Raw genomic sequence first — 21,745 nt, forward strand, 5'->3', positions numbered from 1 at the left:
TTCAGCTATGGGCAGTTCTGTAAGTGGAAAAGAGGTCGTGCGGTGCCGTCATTGCGAATACATGATCATGATGATCGTGCAGCTAGTTCATCAGTCGCATCTTTTCTTTTGCTTTCTCTAACAACCCTTTAATCAAAATTGTTTTCACCATTGGTAGCCTGTTCAAGATAGTGCTGGACCGTTCCTTTCCAGAGTTGTTCCATATACTTTGGTGTTCCTATTTTTGCTTCGCGCCTTTGACAACAAAAGGTTTTTTTGACATAAAATTTGCGACGATTTGTGTTCGTCAGCCTAAAACCTAAAAGGTCGAGTCAAGACGAGAGACAGAAGCGAAAGGCAGGAAAAAATAATCAGTCTGGTTGAAAACTGCAAATGCGCGCTTGTGTGGCCAAAAGAAATCTATCATCTGTTCGAGAGTGCTTCAATTCGTGCTAATCTATCGGACTATTAATTAATCACCGCTACTGGTGCTATTATTCTGCGGAAAACCCTCGCCATTTCGAGCAGCGAAAATGGCCAGTTCGTCAAGGTAAGTGCTTGCCTGTTCAGATTAGAAAAATGTATGAGTATGTAACAGAGCTTAAAACAAAAGATTAATGGGATCAGGGGAACAAAGCAATCAATAGAGTTGATATTTCGCTTTTTAGATTACAAAACATCATTAAACTTCTTAGTTTTATTGGATATTTTACTATGGAAATGTTTTCTTTTCCCATAATATTACAGGGATCACCACCTAAACAAGGTGTGCTGCTATGCGCATCCGGATGCACCACTGATAGAAGACTACCGAGCCGGGGATATGATCTGCTCTGAATGTGGGCTGGTTGTTGGCGACAGGTGAGCCAATTATTCTTATTGCGTCTTGCAAAATGGGGTTTATAGGAATTTTCCTGTCTTATTACAGAGTAATAGATGTTGGTTCTGAATGGCGAACTTTCAGCAATGAAAAAGCGGGAGTCGATCCTTCTCGAGTTGGTGGTCCAGAAAATCCGCTGCTTAGTGGTGGTGACTTGTCAACGATGATTGGACCTGGAACGGGACCAGCTTCATTCGATGCTTTTGGAAGTAAGTTGTACATAGTCGCGTAGATTAGTTTTCATTCCTAATTATGTGTGCAATTTCAGCCGCGAAATATCAGAACCGACGCACCATGAGCAGCTCAGACAGAGCGCTCATAGCAGCATTCAAAGAAATTAGCACAATGGCCGACAGAATCAATTTGCCAAAGACAATCGTAGATCGAGCGAACAATCTGTTCAAACAGGTTCACGATGGCAAGAACCTGAAGGGTCGTTCGAACGATGCCAAAGCATCTGCTTGCTTGTACATTGCCTGTCGCCAGGAGGGAGTACCGCGTACGTTCAAGGAAATCTGTGCCGTCAGTAAGATTAGCAAGAAAGAGATCGGTCGGTGTTTCAAGCTGACTCTGAAGGCACTCGCCACATCTGTTGATCTCATTACAACGGCTGACTTTATGTCTCGTTTCTGCGCAAATTTGGGTAAGTTGTTGCGTTTACTTTTTCTTGATTTGCTCATCACTATACTGCTTGAACCCGTCACAGATCTACCGAATACGGTGCAGCGCGCCGCAACACATATCGCCCGGAAGGCAGTCGAGATGGACATTGTACCTGGACGGTCGCCGATCTCAGTGGCCGCCGCTGCTATCTATATGGCTTCGCAGGCTTCAGATCAGAAAAAGACCCACAAAGAAATTGGCGATATTGCTGGGGTGGCCGATGTCACCATCCGGCAGTCATACCGTCTAATGTATCCTCATGCCGCCGAGCTGTTTCCGGAGGACTTTAAATTTACAACTCCAATCGATCAATTACCACAAATGTAGAACACAGCCGATTTGTGTTTTCCTTTAGGACGGCAAACAGGAATGCCTTTTTCCTGAAATCTTGACTAGGGACGTTGTGCTTTTCTTATTTGAAAAATGTTTCTAGTAAAACATACAAAACGCCTTGCCTTTCTCGTTGGCGATAAAACAAACAAACGACTAGAGATGCCTTCAAAGAAGAAAAACGTCACCTCACCTGATCAGGGGAAAGTCTTGAGTACAGTGTTATGAAATATGAAATAGGTGTATTATTTTCTTAAATATGGAACCCCAATAAAAATATTACAACGCAGTAGATTACAAAATTGCTTTTCCGTGTGTCGGCAGTTTATCACCAGACTAATCTCGGACGGCTCACTCAGGGGCGATTGAAAAGCAGTTCAAGCAGTTTATATTTTACAGTCGATACAGTTCGCAGCTTTTTCCGTTCGAAACCCACAAACATCTGATCCGGAGCGGGTGGCTGAATTAAGAAATATGTTTTTTCGGCACTAAACCTAAGATGACAGCACTATTACTAGATTCGACTCAGCGGTGAGAGATACGCGGAAGCAGCCATCTTGGAAGCCAATCGAGCAGCGAGAATTGTCAAAAGGGAGCCAATCGAACACGCATACTGTTTGCTTAAATGTTTGATTAACAAGTATTGAAATAGTTATGAAATCTATAGATAATACTGTGAGTATTTCTAGATTCGACAGTAGTAGGGCCATAGTAAGGCAATTTATTTTTACCTAACCTTAACGGGAAACTAGCAGTCGTTAACTTTTCGTCGAAGAGCCCAATTTCGGAAGCAGTTTGTGGGCCCAAAAGCGGGGTTCTGTTTAAAAAAATGCATTCACTGCATTCTTCTTGCCAATATAAACACAGCGAATATATTTTCATGAACAAAGTTTTTGTTTCAAACAAAAAAAAACTGCTTTTAAAATTTGCAGAATCGATGACAACTAATTTCACCTTATGCCTATGAAAAATGAAGGAAATTCGACGGAACAGTGGCTTCCGCCCACAGCCAAGATGGCAGTTTAATCCGCGGGATAGGGACGTTGGGCCAACAACCTACTGTACCCGAAAATGGAAAAAATTATTGAAAATGAAAGAAGATTTCGATCTGGATTATTGACGACCCAGCAGGGTAAACTGGTCGAACTTGCAAGGGAAGCTAGAGACCTGAAGCTTGAAAACCCTGAGGCTGAGCGAGTTCGAGGTATTGGTGAACACTAGACATTATCCAGTCTTGCTCTAGTCTGGCGCACGATGAAATGCTGCTCGAGAAAAAGGAGTTGGATTTTTATTGAGCCCAGGGGCCTATGCGGCCCTGATGAAGTTGGAACCGATAGACAAAAGACTAATTGTGGCCAGATATAGAACACAAGTTACTGTAATCTAGTGCTATGCGCCAACAGATGCTGTCGACCTGCAGAAGAAAGCAAGTTTCTACAACCAATTAAACAGCGTGGTTGAAAAAATCCCGAAGGAGAACATTCAAATCAAATCGACTCGAATGTGTCATATGTGATGCCATGGCCTAGGATAGATGAGCGAAAACCGGGGGGAGTTTGTTTGCAGAGTTCCATTGACGGAGTATTTTGCGACAAAGGGTAAACATGTCCATTCCATAACCTCTTCATTAACTCCTATCCCTACCTCCACGTGGTACCGGCAAAGGGGGGAACAGGGAATGAGGCACAGTGGCCCGTCAGCGGAATACGGACCTTAGGCTAATAACCTACTGTATCAAAAAAACAATAAAGGTATTGGAAACGAAAGCGGAATACGGACCTTAGGCTAATAACCTACTGTACCAAAAAAACAAAAAAGGTACTGGAAACGAAAGAATAAATCAATCTAGCGAACACTAGACATCATTCGGTTGGAGAAAGTTGGGTGCCGTTACGACGTCCGCCGATTGGAGAATCCTGAGGAAAAAGGGCCTTTGTCGAACAACTTGAATCCCGAGCCTCGGAGTTACCACCTGCTAGAATCGTCGAAGAGTAATGGACCGGCATTAAGAACGCCTTTATCACGAACAGTGAAAAAACCCTCGATAAAGCGTGCAGCGAGCGGGATGAAACTTGGAGGAAGATCGACGAGCGGAGAGCGAGCGCGAACCAGATCGGCTAAAATAGCTACCCGTCAACAATGGCCTCGATTCTACATTCCAATCGAGCCGGTTCCGATCAGAAACGTCCCGATCGACGTGTGTTATAGCATACGTTGTATTCCGATCGAATCGCAATTTCTGACCGGATCCAGCTCCGATCGGTAGCAGAATAGAGGCGAATACATCGAAATGGAGAGGATTCTAACTCCCTAGCCAAAAAAGTAGAAACCGCCCCCGCCAATAGTGATATCCGTTTGTTATACGATATTTCTCGCCGCCTTAGTGGTGCCAGGATGAATACAAAGATGCTGCTAAAGGATAGAGCTGGTCAGTTACTGACTGACCGTACAAAACAGCTTAAGCGATGGACTGAAAATTTTGAACGACTTTTCCGAGTTTCAAATGTCAGAGACCAACAAAACTAGCAGCGTATGATGCCAACGTCGAATTAATCGTGTCAACTCGAAGGTGTCATCGCTGGATGAAATTCAAGCAGCCGTCAAGAGTATGAAATCCAAAAGAGCGCCAGGGATTGCCTGTAAATCAGCCGAGATGCTCAAAGCTGACCCACCTTGGTCAGCTCAGACGATGCGTCAGATCTTCAGCAATATATGGGAAACCGCAACTTTTCCGGTAGACTGGATGCAAGGCATATTGGTCAAAGTCCCTAAAAACTGAATGCGGTAACTGACGTGGTATAAAGTTGCTCTGTATTACTTTCTAAGATAATTGTCAACCGGATCCAAGAAAAGATTGACGCTACTCTCCGGCGACTGCAAGCTGGATTCCGTGCTGACCGATCATGTGTAGACCATATCACAATGCTCCGCATTATATTGGAGCAGATCAACAAAATCCAGGACTTTTCTGCTGCTGTTAGTTGATTTCGTAAAGGCGTTCGACCGACGAAAACATGTGGGGCATATTCAGGTGTAGAGGAGTTCCAGCTAAGCTAGTCCATCTCATTTGAGGCTCAGTACGAGGCGTTCTCGTGCAAGTTTTGGCACAACGGCATCTTGCCCGACCCTATAAGGGTTACTGCTGGTGTGAGACAGGGCTGCATTTCATTATCGCTTCTTTTTTATATCGATATGGATGAGATATTAGCTGAATCAATTGACAGCAGACCTAATCGAGGATTGCCTTGGAATCTTCTAACAATGGAGCAGCTAAATGACATCTACCTTCTTTCAATATCTTGGTGGCCAAACAACTCCTGATGGTGGTACCTACGACTTCAATATACGAGGCTAGTTCATTAGAGATAAACAAGACTGATGTAGCTGCACGGATAAAGAAGGCCATGGGTCCTTTTGTAGGTCTGCAACACATTTGGCGCTCATACCAGATCACTCTACATACGAAAACCCAAATTTTCAACTCAAACGTTAAATCCGTACCTGTGTATGCTTGCGAAACGTGGTGCGTCTCAGTTGAGACAACGATAAAACTGCAGATATTTATTAATTGCTGCCTGCGATATATCATTCTTACCTGGTGGTCTGGCAATTGAATATCCCCCGAGAAATTCGAGAATATTGGTGGAAGTGGATTGGACACACCTAGCGAAAAGGTCCGAACGAGATCTGTAGAGAAGCACTCAACTGCAATCTACAAAGACAGCGTAAAAAAGGCAGATGGCACCAACGTATTTTGGAACCCATCAGCAGCTGTACATAATTTGGACACTTAGAGCAAAATCAAATGGAAGTGTCCAAATTATGTACAGCTGCTGATGAGGTCCAAAATAGGTTGCTTATCTTACATATCAAGTACCGGACAATCACCGCTAGACATTTAGAGTTCGTTTAACTTTCGCAAATTGCGTTCTGGTTCATTTCTGAAAGCTTGGATATAAACATAAACGTTACAAAACTTACTTAACGGGTGGCAACTAAAATTTTACAATTTTTTTCTCAAGCTGTCAAAAAAAGGCGAAGATCTGATTTACCGAAATTAAAGATACATTTTCCATTGTTGAAATAAAATTAGTATACATCTGAAAACGGTCCGTAATCGGTTGTTCGGCGAAGCTTTCGTTTGACGTCGAAACAGGAGCGTGGTACGACCGTCATGTCAACTTTGCGAATGCATCTCTTGATTCTACCAATCAACTGTTTGCAATTCGTGGCCCTGCAGTTATTTTTGTACACCAAGGAACTCAAAATCCCGTAGAAATCTTCGATTGGGCGCACTGAGACAGATTTTTCGGGTCGTGGTTTTTGGGTAAAAATGGGATCGAATGGGTATTCAGGAACGATTGTGTTTTTTTTTGGCTCTATCCGGTCAAAACACGTATTGTCCATCTGCATGATGTTTAGTAGAAACGGGATCAACATTTTCTTCAAACATTCATCTGGTGCATCTTAATTGATAGCCAAACCAGAGGGCTTATTGTTGAAGAAACGAGAAAGAGGACGATGACCTTCTGCGTCCATAATTTTGGCTACCTTGCTTGCGAATAGTTGTTGGGCATCTTAGGATATGGTAAACAGTCGAAGTCGCAACATATTTGCCTTTTAAATGTTGCACCGTATGCTTTTTGCCGAGATTTCTGTTGCAGCTCGTAGAAGTGTACAACGCGCTCCCGAAATGCTTCTTGTTTCGACGCCATTTTTAGCAAAACTGGGCAAGCATAAACAAAACAAAAAATATTAACAAAAAGCGGAGAGAGAGAGCTAACACATGCATAGTCTCATTTCTCTCTGAGCTCGTTTGTTGTTGAGTATAAGGACCGCAAAAAATTCCAAAATTTTAGCTGCCACCCGTTATCATCGCATCTGCAGCACCCTGCAATAAAACAACGACATATTTTATTCAAATTCTATTTTTTATCATATATCATTTCCTGTTCAAATATCATACTATTTATACGCTTATGGTGTGTTTTTTTGTGTATAGATCTCGAGCTTCTCTTCTCCAAATATCTTACTGTTCTGTACAATACACGTTCAGTTACACGGTCCTTTATCGTCTTGCAGAAGTTACGTAATACTTTTCATTACCAGCTTTTCACCCGCTCAAAGTCAATTGTGGTTGTATTTCGATTTGTTTAAACATCCAAATCCACGTTTGTTGTCGTTTTTGCTATCATATTTGTTTTTTTTTATAGAGAAAATGGCTATGTCACATGGTATGTAAATAAGATCGATTTCAGTGTAAGGAAAATGTGTTCAATCGCTATGTTTTTATACTAGGGAGTTATTCAACGTTTATTGGTTAGTAGGTTTTTATTTCTAACCTTAGATTTCTTGGAATTAGGTACTGAAACTAATTCGTACCTCCATTGCCGGAGGATTCGTGGTCAAACTCAACAAAATGTTATTTATGTATAATGCAATTGCTTCAATCCAACATGATGTCAGTAAGAATGTGTGTACGTTAATGTGTTGTGAAATATAGATTTTCATTATTATAAATAGTTAGTATTATTATCATACCGTTGACTGCCCAAAACATACTCATGATTAACTATTTTCATTAATAACTGTTTCCTACCTTGTTTATTTCGATAAACTTGCACTACGTATTATGAATACGAGTGTTCTACATAGCACTACAATACGATTACTTTTTGGAAAGGTTATGAAATGGGGGAAAGAGTTATAAATTTTGAAATGCGTTGATCTTCAATTAAAGATAGGTATTGCTTTAGAAAGTTTGAACATATGAAAAATGCTTTTTTGAAAGCCTAAAACATCAGTCTATTTTATTAGTGGTTCGCTTCATGACTGTTTTTGAGAAGATCGAGCTGCTTTTTTTGGTTACTCTATTGATTATGTGTTGCGCAACAAAACCGAAGTTCTCTCTGCATACGTAAGGTTTGAACCATAAAAAGGATGCCATTTAAATTATGTCCAATTGATTGAACTCTACGGTTACACTTTGTTTCGCATACTTTATAAACTATTTTGAACAACAGTTCGCGTAATACAAGCTTTCTGATCTCTTGTAAAATAAATAGAAAGTTATCAAAATCACAATTATTCCATTCGCTTAAGTACACAAATGAACGTGTTAGTATTTCGTTTATTGGTTTTGCTTCGACTAGATTTGATTCAGTTTTGTAAAAAATCGATTCAGCACGGCTACGTTGACTACGCTGGTAAACTTTTACCAAGAGCTTACGGTAGTAGTAATGGCATTTTAAAAACAACTTCCAAAACTTAGGTCGGTACCGGCCAGCAAAGCCGATTCTGCTTATTCAGTTTAAATTATTGTTTTGTTTGATTCGTTTTTTTTTCTTCTTCAATATTTGAGCTAAAAGTGTTGTATAGAAACTTTATCGCCTATATGATGTACGTCGAATAAATTCTTTTTTGTTTTAGATGAGAGATGCTGATGAGTAGAAAGTTGAAGAAAGTATTTCCAAACAGTTTTCGGAATGTTAAACGGTCGGTCGGTCATTGCCAGTGGTTAGCATACTATCTAGCCGGCTGCATTTAAGGCAGCATCACCGCAGAACTTATCGGCCATCACGCTCAGTACATGCTCGAACTTGGCATGACGATCTTCGGCAGGCATAAAGCATCCCTTGCTACCCCACAGGAACTTGACCTGGAACTCGGTTCTAGAAAAGAACAGAAGAATAACGAATGGGTTAATATATAGTGACTTAAACACACTACAAAACTTAAAGGGTCCCTGATGCTCATGCTTTTCAATCAAGTCAAGAATCTTAAGGACTGGAATTGTTTTTTAATAGAACCGGAGATGCTAGTTAAGCTTGTTATAAAAACAGTTGTATGAAAAATGGACAAAAGATAGTTACAACAAATAATAAGTTAGGGGTTTGAACAAAAGCCGTGTTAACTAATGTTTATTTGAGCGTCTTAGTAGACTTTTGTTTTTCTTCTTTTTTTAAAAGCCGTGTGTCGTGGTGATTCTTTCAGGGTTCAATGTAGGTCTCTCAACACAGTACACAGTACTTCACAGTACAGCTGCAAGAACCCAGATGGAAGGGCTACACCCGCGTGTGTAATCGAGGGCGTATGACGAAGAAGAAAAGAAAAAGTAATGCAAAATCTGTATCCCAGTGGGCCACTAGCCCTCACGGGCTGCTGGCTGTTCGCAAATTGGTAACCTTGTGAGCGGACTGTGCAGAAAAACGCTACGAGGTTGTGCATTCGCGATTGTGTAGGTAGCAGAATGTAAGCACCAGTGCTGGAAAAAAACACTTTACCGAAACTCAAAAGGATTGATTTTGAGTCAATACAATATTAAAACTCTTTTTTCCAGAAGGAATATGAATATCATTGAAATAAAAATTCATTGATAAACCAACCGTTGAGTTATGTTACTGTATATTCGTTTCGAAAAATTCATAATGCGTTACAATGAAGGCAGTGCTGAATATCATTTTTAGTTCCGAGGCAGTGAATATAAATATCAGTATCAGTGCATTGTACATTAGCATTATATTCTAGTGAATTGGTTAGCAACATATTGCAGTGGGCTTTATGATGACAATTTCTCGACCAACATTTCAAAAGGTCCAATGTGCAAATGAGATATTCTTTTCGCGTCTCCTCTCTTACGCTCATTACGGCGGCATAAATGCATTTTAACCCAATTTTTCTTAATGATAAGCTAGCCAATAACGCTAGCTATGGATTCAGTGGAAATAGACGCATTCAAGAGAATTTATACCGCCGTGATAAGCGTAAGAGAGGAAACGCAAAGAGAATCTCATTTGCACATTGTAGGCACGTAATAAGACTCCGGATGACAGTTCAAAGAAAACGGCTGTTGGAAGGTGACGTGGACAGAGTTGATCGGGGAGAATTTTTGTGTACAGCAGAGGACGCATTGGTTATTTTATGCATACTCATTATCACTGAGACCAGTATTTTGATCTATTGTAATATCGTCCAGATATTTTTTGGTATTCCGCACTTCGTTCTTTTTGCAGTATCCAATAGGCGAACTGCCTATTATCTGTATCTGAGTATCAGTGATCTTAAATCTTCATCTGCTACAAGCGCGAGATTATAATTTGCTCTTAGATAAAAGACTTCATTACGCATCTTGAGCCAGTAACATTTTTATCGTCAGTAAAGCAATGTTCACCACAAAAAGAAGGTGTTTATAGCTGTGTTTCCTTTCCTGAAACCCACTACTTTGCTATTGGTAATGTCATTTCTAGAACTTGGAAGTGGAACAACCCGGTCAACATTGTTACATAACATTAACCAGATTGTTACGTAACTGTGTTATGATGTGACGTTGAAGTTACGTAACCTGAGAGTAACATGATGGTTGAAATTTCCCACTTTTTTACATAACATTGTTACATTACAATGTAACATTGCGGTAATGTTTATGATGTGAGGTTTTAGTTACGTAACCTGAGAGTAACAGGATGGTTGAAATTTCCCACTTTTTTACATAACATTGTTATATTACAATGTAACATTGCGATAATGTTTATGTAACTTTGCAATAACACTAAAGCAATGTAACGTTACGTTACATTATTGCCATTGTTATGTAACAATCCTATTATTTCTGTTATGTAACAATATAAATGTTTTTGTAACGTCACAAAAAATACTTAACTGTAACATCTCAATAATACTTGCTACCAGAATGTATGTACAGCCTCGAAAATACTATGCGAATTGACTAACTGCTAGCAAGTGCACTTAAAAGCTGATCATAAACTCACGCAGTTTACGATTAGCTTGCAAGCGCATTTACTAGCAGCTACATAGTCAATTCACCTAGTATTTTCGAGACTTTACATATATTCAGGCCTCCGTCACCAATCTTTGTTCCTTAAATAATCGACAAATAAAAAGTACATTTAGATTCCAAATCATTTATTGCGGAGTTTCCACCTATTTAGAGTCCCACGCGAAAATTATTAGCGTGGTTATTTTCTGCGTTTACCACAGATATTTGCAATTTAGCACTTTAAACCATCAGTTGGTCGTTATTGCCTCCCCGCTACACCCCTCCTTGCTTGACAAGCATAGTTTCAGTGTATTTAGTAGGTACAGGATAATTATTATTAAAAAACGTATTTGCGTAGGACTCGTAAAATTTCTGCCAGGTACAATATTATTCGATTCTTTTTAATTCATGTAGGGTAGATGCTCGAGTAGTTGTGGTAGTACCTATAGTGGTGGAAACTTTAAATATTCCGTTATTTTTGCAGATTTTGGTACAGTTTGACAAGTATTTATATACCAGTACAAGTTTCATTTGGTAAGTATCAAACGTCACACGCAGTGCCTCGTAAGTCGCGAGGGTCTGCATAGTGTCGTCGTCCCGCCAGTAAAAACAAAGATAGATTAAACTTCTCGGTCGGTGGTTCTACAGTAGACGAAGGAAGAGGCACAGTTTGTATCTAAAAATAACCCATCCCATGTCGCTAGCTTAATAAGGGGGGTTTGCAGTCTATTTTGTCCAGCACCTCTGTGGTGAACACACGGTGTTCAACACTGAAAGTAACACAATGTTGCTGTTTAGTAACACAGAAGTAACATTGTAATGTTACAAGGTTATCAAAATTTGACGTAACATTTAAATAAAAAAATGGTAGCATTGTTACGTTAAAATGCTACCTGTAGGTTATGTAACAATAACATTAAATTTGTTACATTACAAACTTAATGTTCTTGTTACATAACCTACAGGTAACATTTTAACGTAATAATGCTACCATTTTTTTTATTTAAATGTTACATCAAATTTTGATAACTTTGTAACATTACTCAAGGAAACTATATATAGTAATTACCCGGTCAACACTGAAAGTAACACAATGTTGCTGTTAAGTAACATTGTAATGTTACAAAGTTATCAAAATTTGACGTAACATTTAAATAAAAAAATGGTAGCATTGTTACATTAAAATGTTACCTGTAGGTTGTGTAGCAATAACATTGAATGTGTAATATTACAACTTTTATCAAAATTTGACGTAACATTTAAATGAAAAAATGGTAGCATTGTTACGTTCAAATGTTACCTGTAGGTTGTGTTACAAGAACATTAAGTTTGTAATGTAACAAACTTAATGTTATTGTTACATAACCTATAGGTAACCTTTTAACGTAACAATGCTACCATTTTTTTATTTAAATGTTACGTCAAATTTTGATAACCTTGTAACATTACAATGTTGCTTCTGTGTTACATAACAGCAACATTGTGTTACATTCAGTGTTGACCGGGAAGTTATAAATTATCCAAGGACAAGAAGCTTCCTTACTCAACAGTACCGCTTGCGTTGGCAAGAGCCTTCATTACTGATAAATGTAGAATTCAGTATGAAATATCTATGAAAAAAAAAACGTGGGCTGTGCTTCAGGTGTTAAACTTGCTTTGCCAGAGCTATGTAGAATTCTATAGAAGTTCAGCATAACTCACAGTCCGATTTCACCACATCCTACACAATCTCCATGTGGAAAAACCCTAAGTGTGGGATAGGGTTCTCATCTCTCTACCCTTAATACACGATCTTAGCCTGATCGGTAGGGCATATAGTCATAGAAACTGGCCCAAAACACACCAGAATGACATTGACTTCTGGGACAGAAGAAAAAAAAAAAAAAAAAGCCTGATCGGCAAGAGAAAAAGCCTTATTGTTAACTGCAAAATCGACAAATCGGTAATAGATGACCCGACGGCACTCACCTGAACGAGTCCTCCAGCAGCGTATCGAGCCGGCTCGTGTCCTGCATGATGGTCACAGCGTTTTTACGATAGAGTGACAGATTGTTAACGAAACTCCTAGCCGAGTCCAGATGAGCAAACAGTATAGAAAATCCGAAATCCTGAGTGATGGTTTCCCACGGAGTGACGCAGCTAGTCACAAGCGAGGAACTTTGCGCTTGTGAGGGATCTACTGGAAAAAGCAAAACAAAAAAGTGTTAGCTTGATGATCCTAAAAAGTATTCAATCATGTAATACTCATGATATCGTTGATTGTGCGATCCTTAAGCAGTATATATGGCAGTATGTGCGGTATCGTAGTGTTCGGTGCCTGCGGATTCGAGCAGTCGTTCATGCTGTTGAGCGTGGGCCGCAGTTTCGCTTCGAAATTAAATGCACTATCGGTAAACTTCTGACGCAACGTGTGCCATGTTGTTTCCAGTTTTTGTATCTAAAAAATAACATTTGTCAAACAGAACAGTGGTTGACAGTATGGCAAATTTCCAAGCTACCTGCGGCATAGAAAGCCCGAGCATAATTGCACAGAATCCAAACAGATTGCCGAGGGCAGTTTTAGTTTCCACTGCTATTTGAATCCACTTGTTCAGAGTCTCCGCGCGTTCCAGATCATCTTGACAGGTCAGAATTGTAACGGCTACCAGAAGCTTCATGCATTCGGTTCGCTCAATCAGATCCAATCGAAACTGTCTACCTTGCTCCAGTGTAATCAATTCCAATCCAGTGCAGTTAAGTGGATCGTCCTTTCTCTCTTCGTCTTGTTCTAAGAAACCAAAAAATTATCATTTTTATTCTAAATCGATTAGAAATAAACCAATTACCTAAAATTAAGCTAATATCCACCCTAGTTATGTGATTGGCAATCACCCGAGAACTCGTTTCACTGAGCATCATTCGGAACGCGTTCAATGTGCCACTGTCCAGTGGTTTACATTCACAGAATGGAAGCATTAGGGTGTTGAAATTTTCCAGATCGAATCGCGAGACCTGCTCGTAGGTTGGAATGGTCATTGACAGCAGTGCTTCCTCGGCGGCCGTCGGATCAAAGTCCACGTAGGATCGTAGCGTAATGGAGGATACCGAATTCGGGAAGAAGCGAGGATTTTTCAAAATTACTCCGCCTCTATGTTGCAAAGCAGCTTCATCTCCTGTTGCGGAACTTTGCGCTGAATCTCCGGAACCGTTTCCGGAGTCGGATCCACTCGGGTGATACGATCCCATCCGGTGCGCTGGTCCGTGTGTGTCCGATTCTTTCATCGAGTCCGACCGGTTAACGCCTCTAATCGGTTTCGGTGGAGGACTTGGAGGCTGTTCCGTTTCTTCTTCGTCCTCTGCGAAATGTTTTTGCTCCATACAGGGACTCAACGAATGCTCGCTTGGTTCTTTGTTAATACTGGATGTTCGCGAGCCCATCATTCCTCGAGATGAACGCAAGCTGTTGGAACGGGGTAAGGATTGGGAACTAAGTTTGTGCGTTTGTTCCGTCGTGCCCGAACGTGTGAGGGTTTGAGTTTTCACAACTCCATCGGCGCTGGAACATTTCTCATCTACGGAGGTTGATCTAACTGCAGAATCATTCTGAATTATGCCATCGGCACTGTTGCACTTCTCGTTAGAGCTGGTTAATCTCGATGGTTTAGAATGGGGCTTGCCATCCGATCCGTTTGTCTGTATCACACCATCAGCACTGCAATAACGCTGCTGTGCCGACTGAACTCCTTGCAGTGGAGTGAGGGATTGCGAACGTTGCTTCTTCGAAGGCAGACGGGGAGGCGTTTCTCGCTTGGTTCGCGGCGGAGAAGACATTGGACTTCGATATGTGTTCGTTTGCTGAGTGTAGGGATTGTACCTGGAAAAAAATGAACATAGCTGGATGAAAGCCGTTGCGAGAAAAAGTGTCACTGTTTATCAATACCTAAACCCAGGTGACGATGGCACGGGCGATGGCGAGTTGAGCGGGCTGGGCCCTCGGATGCCACCCACCTGCTGACCATACTTGGAAGCATAGAACGACAACGGGTAAAGCCGATTGCAAGGGAACTGAATCCGTGCTCCGGAAGCTGCTGAGATGGCTTTTCCTGTACCGGGCAGGGAGATAGAGAGAAAGGAATACAAATGTAATTATGCTTACGGTGGCGATGCTGCCGGCGGCAGAACACTGTCATCGTTAGGAGAAGCCAACTCACCTGAGCCCACGTAGAACGTTATCAAATCAGGAACTGTGTCATAGGCATCGTCTTCGAACTGGTATTGTACTCTTTCGTATACAGTTTCAGGTTGAATCAGCAGCTAGAATGTGGTAATAAGGTTGAAAGTTAGATGCTAGTTGTTAAGCAATTCCGAGTGTGCTTGAAGTTTGATTTCTTGAAGTTTCATATGACTGAGTGGCATCTATAATTTGAATATTCCCACAAATAAACTGCTTCATCCTAAATAAATGTTCTTCTATTGACACGATGGAGCGACGATGACGACTTCTATTGAGAACACGCCAACATTAAAGTATTATGTAAGGAAATGATAGATGTCTCTTTAGTCTCAGTATCATGCTTGGCAATATCGGTACTATATAAAAATTTATGTTTTTTAACCTGCTTTTTTAGTATAAATCACCAATTTTAAACAATAAACTTCAACAACTAGAACTTCTGTTGTGATGCCCGTTGTATTTCGATTTCACTTATTTAACTCTAGTACCTTTGCCAAGGAGAATTTGTATTAGTTATGTATGAGATACTTGCAGAGCTCTTTATTTTCTACAATAGTGCTGATTTCAAAATTGCTATATTTTTCGTATTTAATTGCACTCCCGATTAGACTTCCTTTGATGCACGAAGAGCAAATGGTCGGCAACGCACTGCTTGTTTCTGTTGCACTGACCGAGTAGATAATAGTCTATCTTCTCGGCGGCAGAAACAGCATGTATTCGTATAAAAATAATATCGTCGCATAGGAAGTTTGTGGTGCATATACGGGTAAAATTAGTTATTATGTTTATTTTACTTATTTTATTATATGCATTTCACTTTACATCGATTATGAGATTCATTTTTTCATTCTGTGCACCTAATATAACAGGCAGTAGTTTAGTAAGAAAAACATTCGGGTACCAACCGAAAGAGCGTGGGTGCGAGTCTCACCTGCCATTGCACAATCCGATATATTTTTGGTCTATATCAAAATTTTCCACTTCATTCGATTGATCATTCTTCGCATCAGACACTTCCTCCCTTTCCAAAATAGTTTACATTATGAACGCGTATAGTCATTTATGAGTAAATAAAAAAAGAAATCAACAAACAAGTTTGTAACAGATACATTCACTATTCTAAAATTAATATACCATATTTCGGCTTGATTATGCATTTTTATATAAAATTGTAATTTTTTTTAAAACTTGGGATTAATTCTTATTGTCCAATATATCCAGTATCGAAATTTTATATCCATGCGCTAATGTAAATTCAAGCGAGCGAATGAGCGCACGGCAACGGCACATCACCCACAACAGCATCGAAGGCGGTGTCTTAAAGAAGCTGCCCGCGGGTTGGCACTTCAACAGAGTGTAATCGTTCGCTCGCATTATGGCGCGTGCCCGAATATAAGAATTCATAGTTTCCAGAATTTGCATTTCTCTATTTCCAAATTGACACAGAGGATTTTAAGCATTCTAGTCCACTAATCTGCAGATACTATATACAGATACTACGCTACGGTTGTGATATCTTCTTATAAGCGATGGGTGGGGGATATAAGCATACCAATCTTCTAGTTAACTTTAGTTGTTCAAGCTGTCACCACTGAAAGTCACTATTATTAAGCTAAACTTTTAATTTTTGTCATTAAAAATTGAGGTGTTAGAACTAATTTTAATCAGCACGAACGCATTTCAATCAACAAGGTGCTTTCTTAAGAAGTCCTGAATTTTACTAATGTATTGCAAACTTGTCCGAAATTATCACTGCGGCCGTGACATCAAATGATGCAAGCGCTCACATGTATGCTACAATATGGTATGTAGAAATTGAGTGCTTGACTTTTAGAAATGCTGTAATCGGTGCTCAAAGTAGCGAGGTGGCGGTCCTCAGCAGTAACAAACAGGCGATTCTCTTCCAAAGATGAAACAAGTAAGTTTTTTGACAACAATTTTTAATTCATCATATATTTTTTGTCGAAAACACAGTAAGTTGTGTTTGTATGCATTAATTATATGATTAAATGATTCAAGATGATGTTCTTATCAAAAGATTCTGAAAATATGAACAAAATACTGCATTTTAAGCTCATTTATCACTCCTGATTAATCCGTTCCTTACCCTACGTGAAGTTTCACTTGCTCGAAAATACAATTATGATCTACCATGCATAATATAATAGAGCTGCTAGTGAAACTATCATTTGAAATAATTACCCTATAACATAAAGCTTTATTGTTTCACTTCCAGATTTTCACTTGCAGATTGGCTTAATTATATTTTCAGATTTAATTGACAATGTGTATGTGCTGCTAGAATAGGAATGCAACGTTAGATGACTATTCTATTCAACACTAGATGGAATTGCACCGAACATGTTCGGTGTTAGAACCCCTAAAACATTCAAAGATCGGAAGTTTTGTTTTAGTTTACTGTATTTTCAATAGTAGGTAAGGTTCGTGTGGGTATTTTCAGTCTATTAAGCAGTAGCCTGAATATTCTTGAACTATGTTGAAACTATATATATTCGAGATAAGATTTTCATACCAATTGGTTTGACATCGTTTATTCATATTCATATATCGATATTCATATATCGGAGTGCATTTTGGTCTTAATAAAACGTTATTAAATTTGAGTTATAGTCGCGAGTAATGATGAGGGTGCTGCGATTATTTTAGGCCTATTTTTTATTGTGGCTGTGTGGTCTCCAGCAGGCCCAACGAGCCTTTATGGTACAAATTGTCCCAGTAATAGAGCAATTCCCCGAATAACGGTAATGGCGCGTGCACCCACCGTAAATTCAAAGTTGCGCTGATTTTTGGCTAATTGTTGGGGTTTATCAAAGGCTTATCGCCTACCAAAAATCAGTAATATCTATATGAAAAAACCTGAATTGTGATGAGCAAACAACACAACCCAAAGACCTATTCGGTGAATTGCTGTACTTCAAAAGCAGACCAAAAGGGAGTCAGATGGCTTAAGTGTTGACATTTTTCTAGTGCTGCCTACAAACCAGCGCCTCTGCCTCGTATATTTGCAGTAGTGTAAATGACGCACCTCAGTTTGTTTAGGCTGAAATTAACAACAAGATGAATTTTCAGCTAGTGAATGAAAATTGATATATATTGTCATATCAGAGGAGAATTTTTGTGTTCCTTCTTGGAAAAAGAAGCAGAATTGTTCTGTGATACTATATAAACAGCATTTTTACTTCGAGAATAAGTAAATGTGAACATAGTTCGTGTGTTTTTAATCTATCATCAAGAGCGGATACACGTAAGCGTTTGCTTCTATTTTTTCGGCCTAATCACGTGCTAGTGGAAAAAGAATGATTTTGATGTTTATTGTATAAAAATCAGCAAATTACTTACAATTTTATGAAATAGTTGTAATGGTACTACAATCGTTTCAGTATTGTTATGTAACAGCAAAGCTTTTATTTAAGAAAGCGCAGCAAAAAAAAGGAATGTAGGCTGAATTTAGTCATTGGCGAAACTAGCGCTCATTTTTAGGGGGATAAAACCCTCGGCATTTTTTCAACCATTTTATTTGGTCGGCCAGGTTCATTTTCTGGAGCGGGGCTAAATCTTTCCTAAGGAGGGCTTATCCCACCCTTGCCCCCCCCCCCCCCCCCCCCCCCCCCCCTGGTTCCACCAATGAATTTAGTAGCATGCTGAAAATACCCTATCTCGTGCACCGGACAAAAAAATCCCATCAAGAAGACTGACATCTCTTTCTTGTGCTCATACAAACGACAAGCACCACTAGCACACCTTTTCCGATAAAGCTGGCTTGTTAAAAAAACGGTAAGATTACCGGGTGATTAGTAATAAATGTCAGTGTTTTTTGAACAAGTTTAATTAACCCCTCTAAGGTCTACATCATTTTTTGCACCGCAAAATTCACTAAAATGGTCGTAACTTTTTTATCTTTCAATATTTTTTCACCAAATTTGGGGGATTTCCCGAAAATCTTTTCTATTTTCATAATATCTATAGATAATGGCCCTAAAGCTTATGGCCCCGGAGTTATTCCGGAGTTCCTTGGGGGACCGAAATATGGCTTTCTAAGATAAAGTTGCCAAATATCTAAAATTTGTTTGAAATCTGTTGATTTTTGAAAACATATCGACTGTGGACATATCAGTTACTTTGCCGCAGTTATGAGCCATGGTGCGCGCCATCCGGATCCGGGGGGACACTATAAATCCGGAACGGGTTCCCTTAACGGGACATTTCAGCTTCAGTAAAGCATGTCGTGTCGCATATCAAAAAACATCAGCATTCGACAAAATAGCGATTGGTGATCATCTCATGTCTCTCAGAGGCCGTATGACCGGTTCCGGGTCCGGGGAGGGTTTCTTTTCTAATTCAAGCACGGAACGGATTTCGGAGGAACTTGTCCGGGACCTGGAATCGGCCATATGGCCTCTGAAAGACATGAGATGATCGACAATCGCTCCGGAATAACTCCGGGGCTATAAGCCTTATGGCCATTATCTATAGATATTATGAAAATAGAAAAGATTTTCGGGAAATCCCCCAAATTTGGTGAAAAAATATTGAAAGATAAAAAAGTTACGACCATTTTAGTGAATTTTGCGGTGCTAAAAATGATGTAGACCTTAGAGGGGTTAAAGATGGGTTAATTACAGATGTGTCTGCAGAGTTTTCGTTTGGAGTGTATTCAAATGTCAACAAAGCTTGCAAGTTTACTTTGAATTTTCATTCGTAGGGCCGTGGTAATCATGAACGCAAAAGGGAAACTTGTGATAACGGGTAGCAACTAAAATTTTGGAATTTATTTCTCAAGCTGTCAAAAATGACAGAGATAGGGTAAAGAACCGGTTTTAAGCAGTCTAAGCACGTCACTGATTTTTTAACCTTATTACAGGCGATGGGTTGACTAAGTAGGGATATCAGCATACCAATTTTCTTGCTACCTTTAGTTCTTCAAGCTGGTACCAATGGAAGACACTGTTATTGAGCTAAACTTTTGATTGTTTGCTTTAAAAGTTGGAGCGATGGAACTAATTTTGTTCAGACCGAACATATTTTCACCCTCAAGGTGCTTTTTTAAGCAGTCCTGAAATCTGAATTTTTATACGCCCTCATAAAAAATCTCCCGAACTTTTCCGCCTATTCAGTAAGTTCGCGTTCCTATCCACGACCTACTAATCGGCATCTGCATTAATAGATTTGATATTTTTGATCGGTAGGTGCGTCTAAATTGTTTATCGGGGCATACTACTCACCGTACCGTTCGGCAAACGGTATTCGTCGTCTCTTTTATTCTCTAGTGTTCTTATGGGAAACTGCGAGTTTGACGTTACACTCGCTGCCCAGCTAGCATTTTCATATGTATAAAAAAGATAAAAATCAGCATTACGTACAGATATGTATACTAACAAATCGTATTTGATGCGCAAAATTGGCTTATCCGTACTTATCCGTGGAGGCGATATACGTGATTGCGTATATTTTTAAGCGTTACGACTTTATAAGTATTTATATAAGATAACATCCGATTAAGTGCGACTCGCTCCGTACTGTTATGCGATTTTGTGCTGAAAATCTTTTGTATGTCACTTATTATCATTGTGTATGATAGAAAATCAACTTTATCCCACTTCCGTCCCACTTTATCAAGGCTTAGTTACGATTTCGAATTTGTTAAGAGATAATTTACGATAATTTCCATACATTGATATACGAGTTGGTGCTAGCTATAGTTACTATATATATAATTCGGCGGATAGAAAACTAGGCGAATTGGCAACCCTGATTTTTGAAATTTAATTTGAAATTATGGAGAAATGTGCAGGTTTTTACGGAAAATAATCGCTAGTGGGTGTTGGAAATGACTAGTTCTATGAAAATAAAGATTGTTTATTAACATTAGTCCCACAATCCGAATTTTTAAAAACGTTTGGCTCCGCTTTTGACGTTTATTTGGCTCCCGATTTTTGTATCCGCCGAACTATATATATAGTAACTATAGTGCTAGCTAGATGTTCATAAAGATGGTGGGAGAACAAAAGAGGCAAACATAGCTAGAAAACAGTGTTGTCAAAGCAAATAACATTAAAACACATCATTGTTTCATTCAGTCTTTTCTGTGGTTTTTAATAAAGAAAATTAATTATGAATATACATTTCTGTAGAAACTATTGAACCACGTTTTCACCATTAGAGGTTTCAGTTAATTTCAAACCTATGATTCTTATTTCCAGAAACGAATCACTGTTTTGGCAACACGATAATACACAATTTTCTCTGCTATTGCTGCTACTGCTGAACAGGTCCCGTCGATTCAGAATTTATTTTCAGTTTTGTTATAAAATAATAAGACTTTCGACTAGTAACAAAACTTTAGTTTGTAGAAAACACTGTATTAAATAATATGGTATGTGTATGTTAAGTGCGTGACTTTTAGAATCGCTGAAATCAGTGTTGAAAAATGCGATGAATTGCTTAGCAGCGACGCGACGATTGTTTTCAGCAGCTGAAAAATGTACGTTTTTGGACAACTATTTTTAATTTATCATATTTCTTGTCGGAAATACAGTAAATTGTGTGTGTGTAAATAAAATCTATGGTTAAGTGATTCATGATGACGTTCTTATCGAAAGATTTTAAAAATATGAATAAAAAAGTGTATTTTTGGCTCATTTATTTTCAAGTGATTAAAATAGGTGACACTGCTTAACTCGTTCCTTACCCTACTTGAAGAAGATCTGATTTATTTAAATTAAAGATACTAGATACTAGATATGTCAACTTTGCGAATGCATCTCTTATTTCTACCAATCAACTGTTTGCAATTCGTGGCTCACCAGTTATTTTTGTGCACCAAGGAGCTCAAAATTCCGAAAAAATCTTCAATTGGGCGCACTAGAGCAAATTTGCCGGCATC

The 21,745-nt window shown here is 39.3% G+C and overlaps 2 protein-coding genes across 12 annotated transcripts in view; one reads left to right on the forward strand and one right to left on the reverse strand.

The window, feature by feature from the left end:
• The first annotated feature begins 300 nt into the window (after positions 1-300).
• LOC128742753 (transcription initiation factor IIB) lies at positions 301-2,162 on the forward strand. The gene is made up of 5 exons (XM_053839204.1): positions 301-529; positions 727-840; positions 908-1,068; positions 1,128-1,502; positions 1,566-2,162. Exons 1-5 carry the CDS (start codon positions 513-515, stop codon positions 1,847-1,849), a joined length of 951 nt encoding a protein of 316 aa, XP_053695179.1. The 5' UTR covers positions 301-512; the 3' UTR covers positions 1,850-2,162.
• Positions 2,163-6,773: 4,611 nt separating this feature from the next.
• Positions 6,774-21,745, reverse strand: part of LOC128743414 (SH2 domain-containing protein 3C) — a 100,041-nt gene continuing 85,069 nt past the window's right edge. For 9 of the 11 annotated variants that reach the window (XM_053839984.1, XM_053839983.1, XM_053839981.1 and 6 more), the window contains 7 exons: positions 14,819-14,921; positions 14,548-14,710; positions 13,454-14,481; positions 13,127-13,395; positions 12,873-13,065; positions 12,597-12,807; positions 6,774-8,523 (listed from right to left, as the gene is read on the reverse strand). In XM_053839984.1, coding sequence (XP_053695959.1) covers positions 8,382-8,523; positions 12,597-12,807; positions 12,873-13,065; positions 13,127-13,395; positions 13,454-14,481; positions 14,548-14,710; positions 14,819-14,921 — 2,109 coding nt within the window. In that variant the 3' untranslated portion in view covers positions 6,774-8,381. The remainder of the gene's footprint in view (positions 8,524-12,596; positions 12,808-12,872; positions 13,066-13,126; positions 13,396-13,453; positions 14,482-14,547; positions 14,711-14,818; positions 14,922-21,745) is intronic. The other 2 variants (XM_053839988.1, XM_053839979.1) reach the window with 1 other exon arrangement.

This window comes from Sabethes cyaneus, chromosome 3, assembly GCF_943734655.1.
Source record: "Sabethes cyaneus chromosome 3, idSabCyanKW18_F2, whole genome shotgun sequence".
NCBI lineage: Eukaryota > Metazoa > Arthropoda > Insecta > Diptera > Culicidae > Sabethes > Sabethes cyaneus.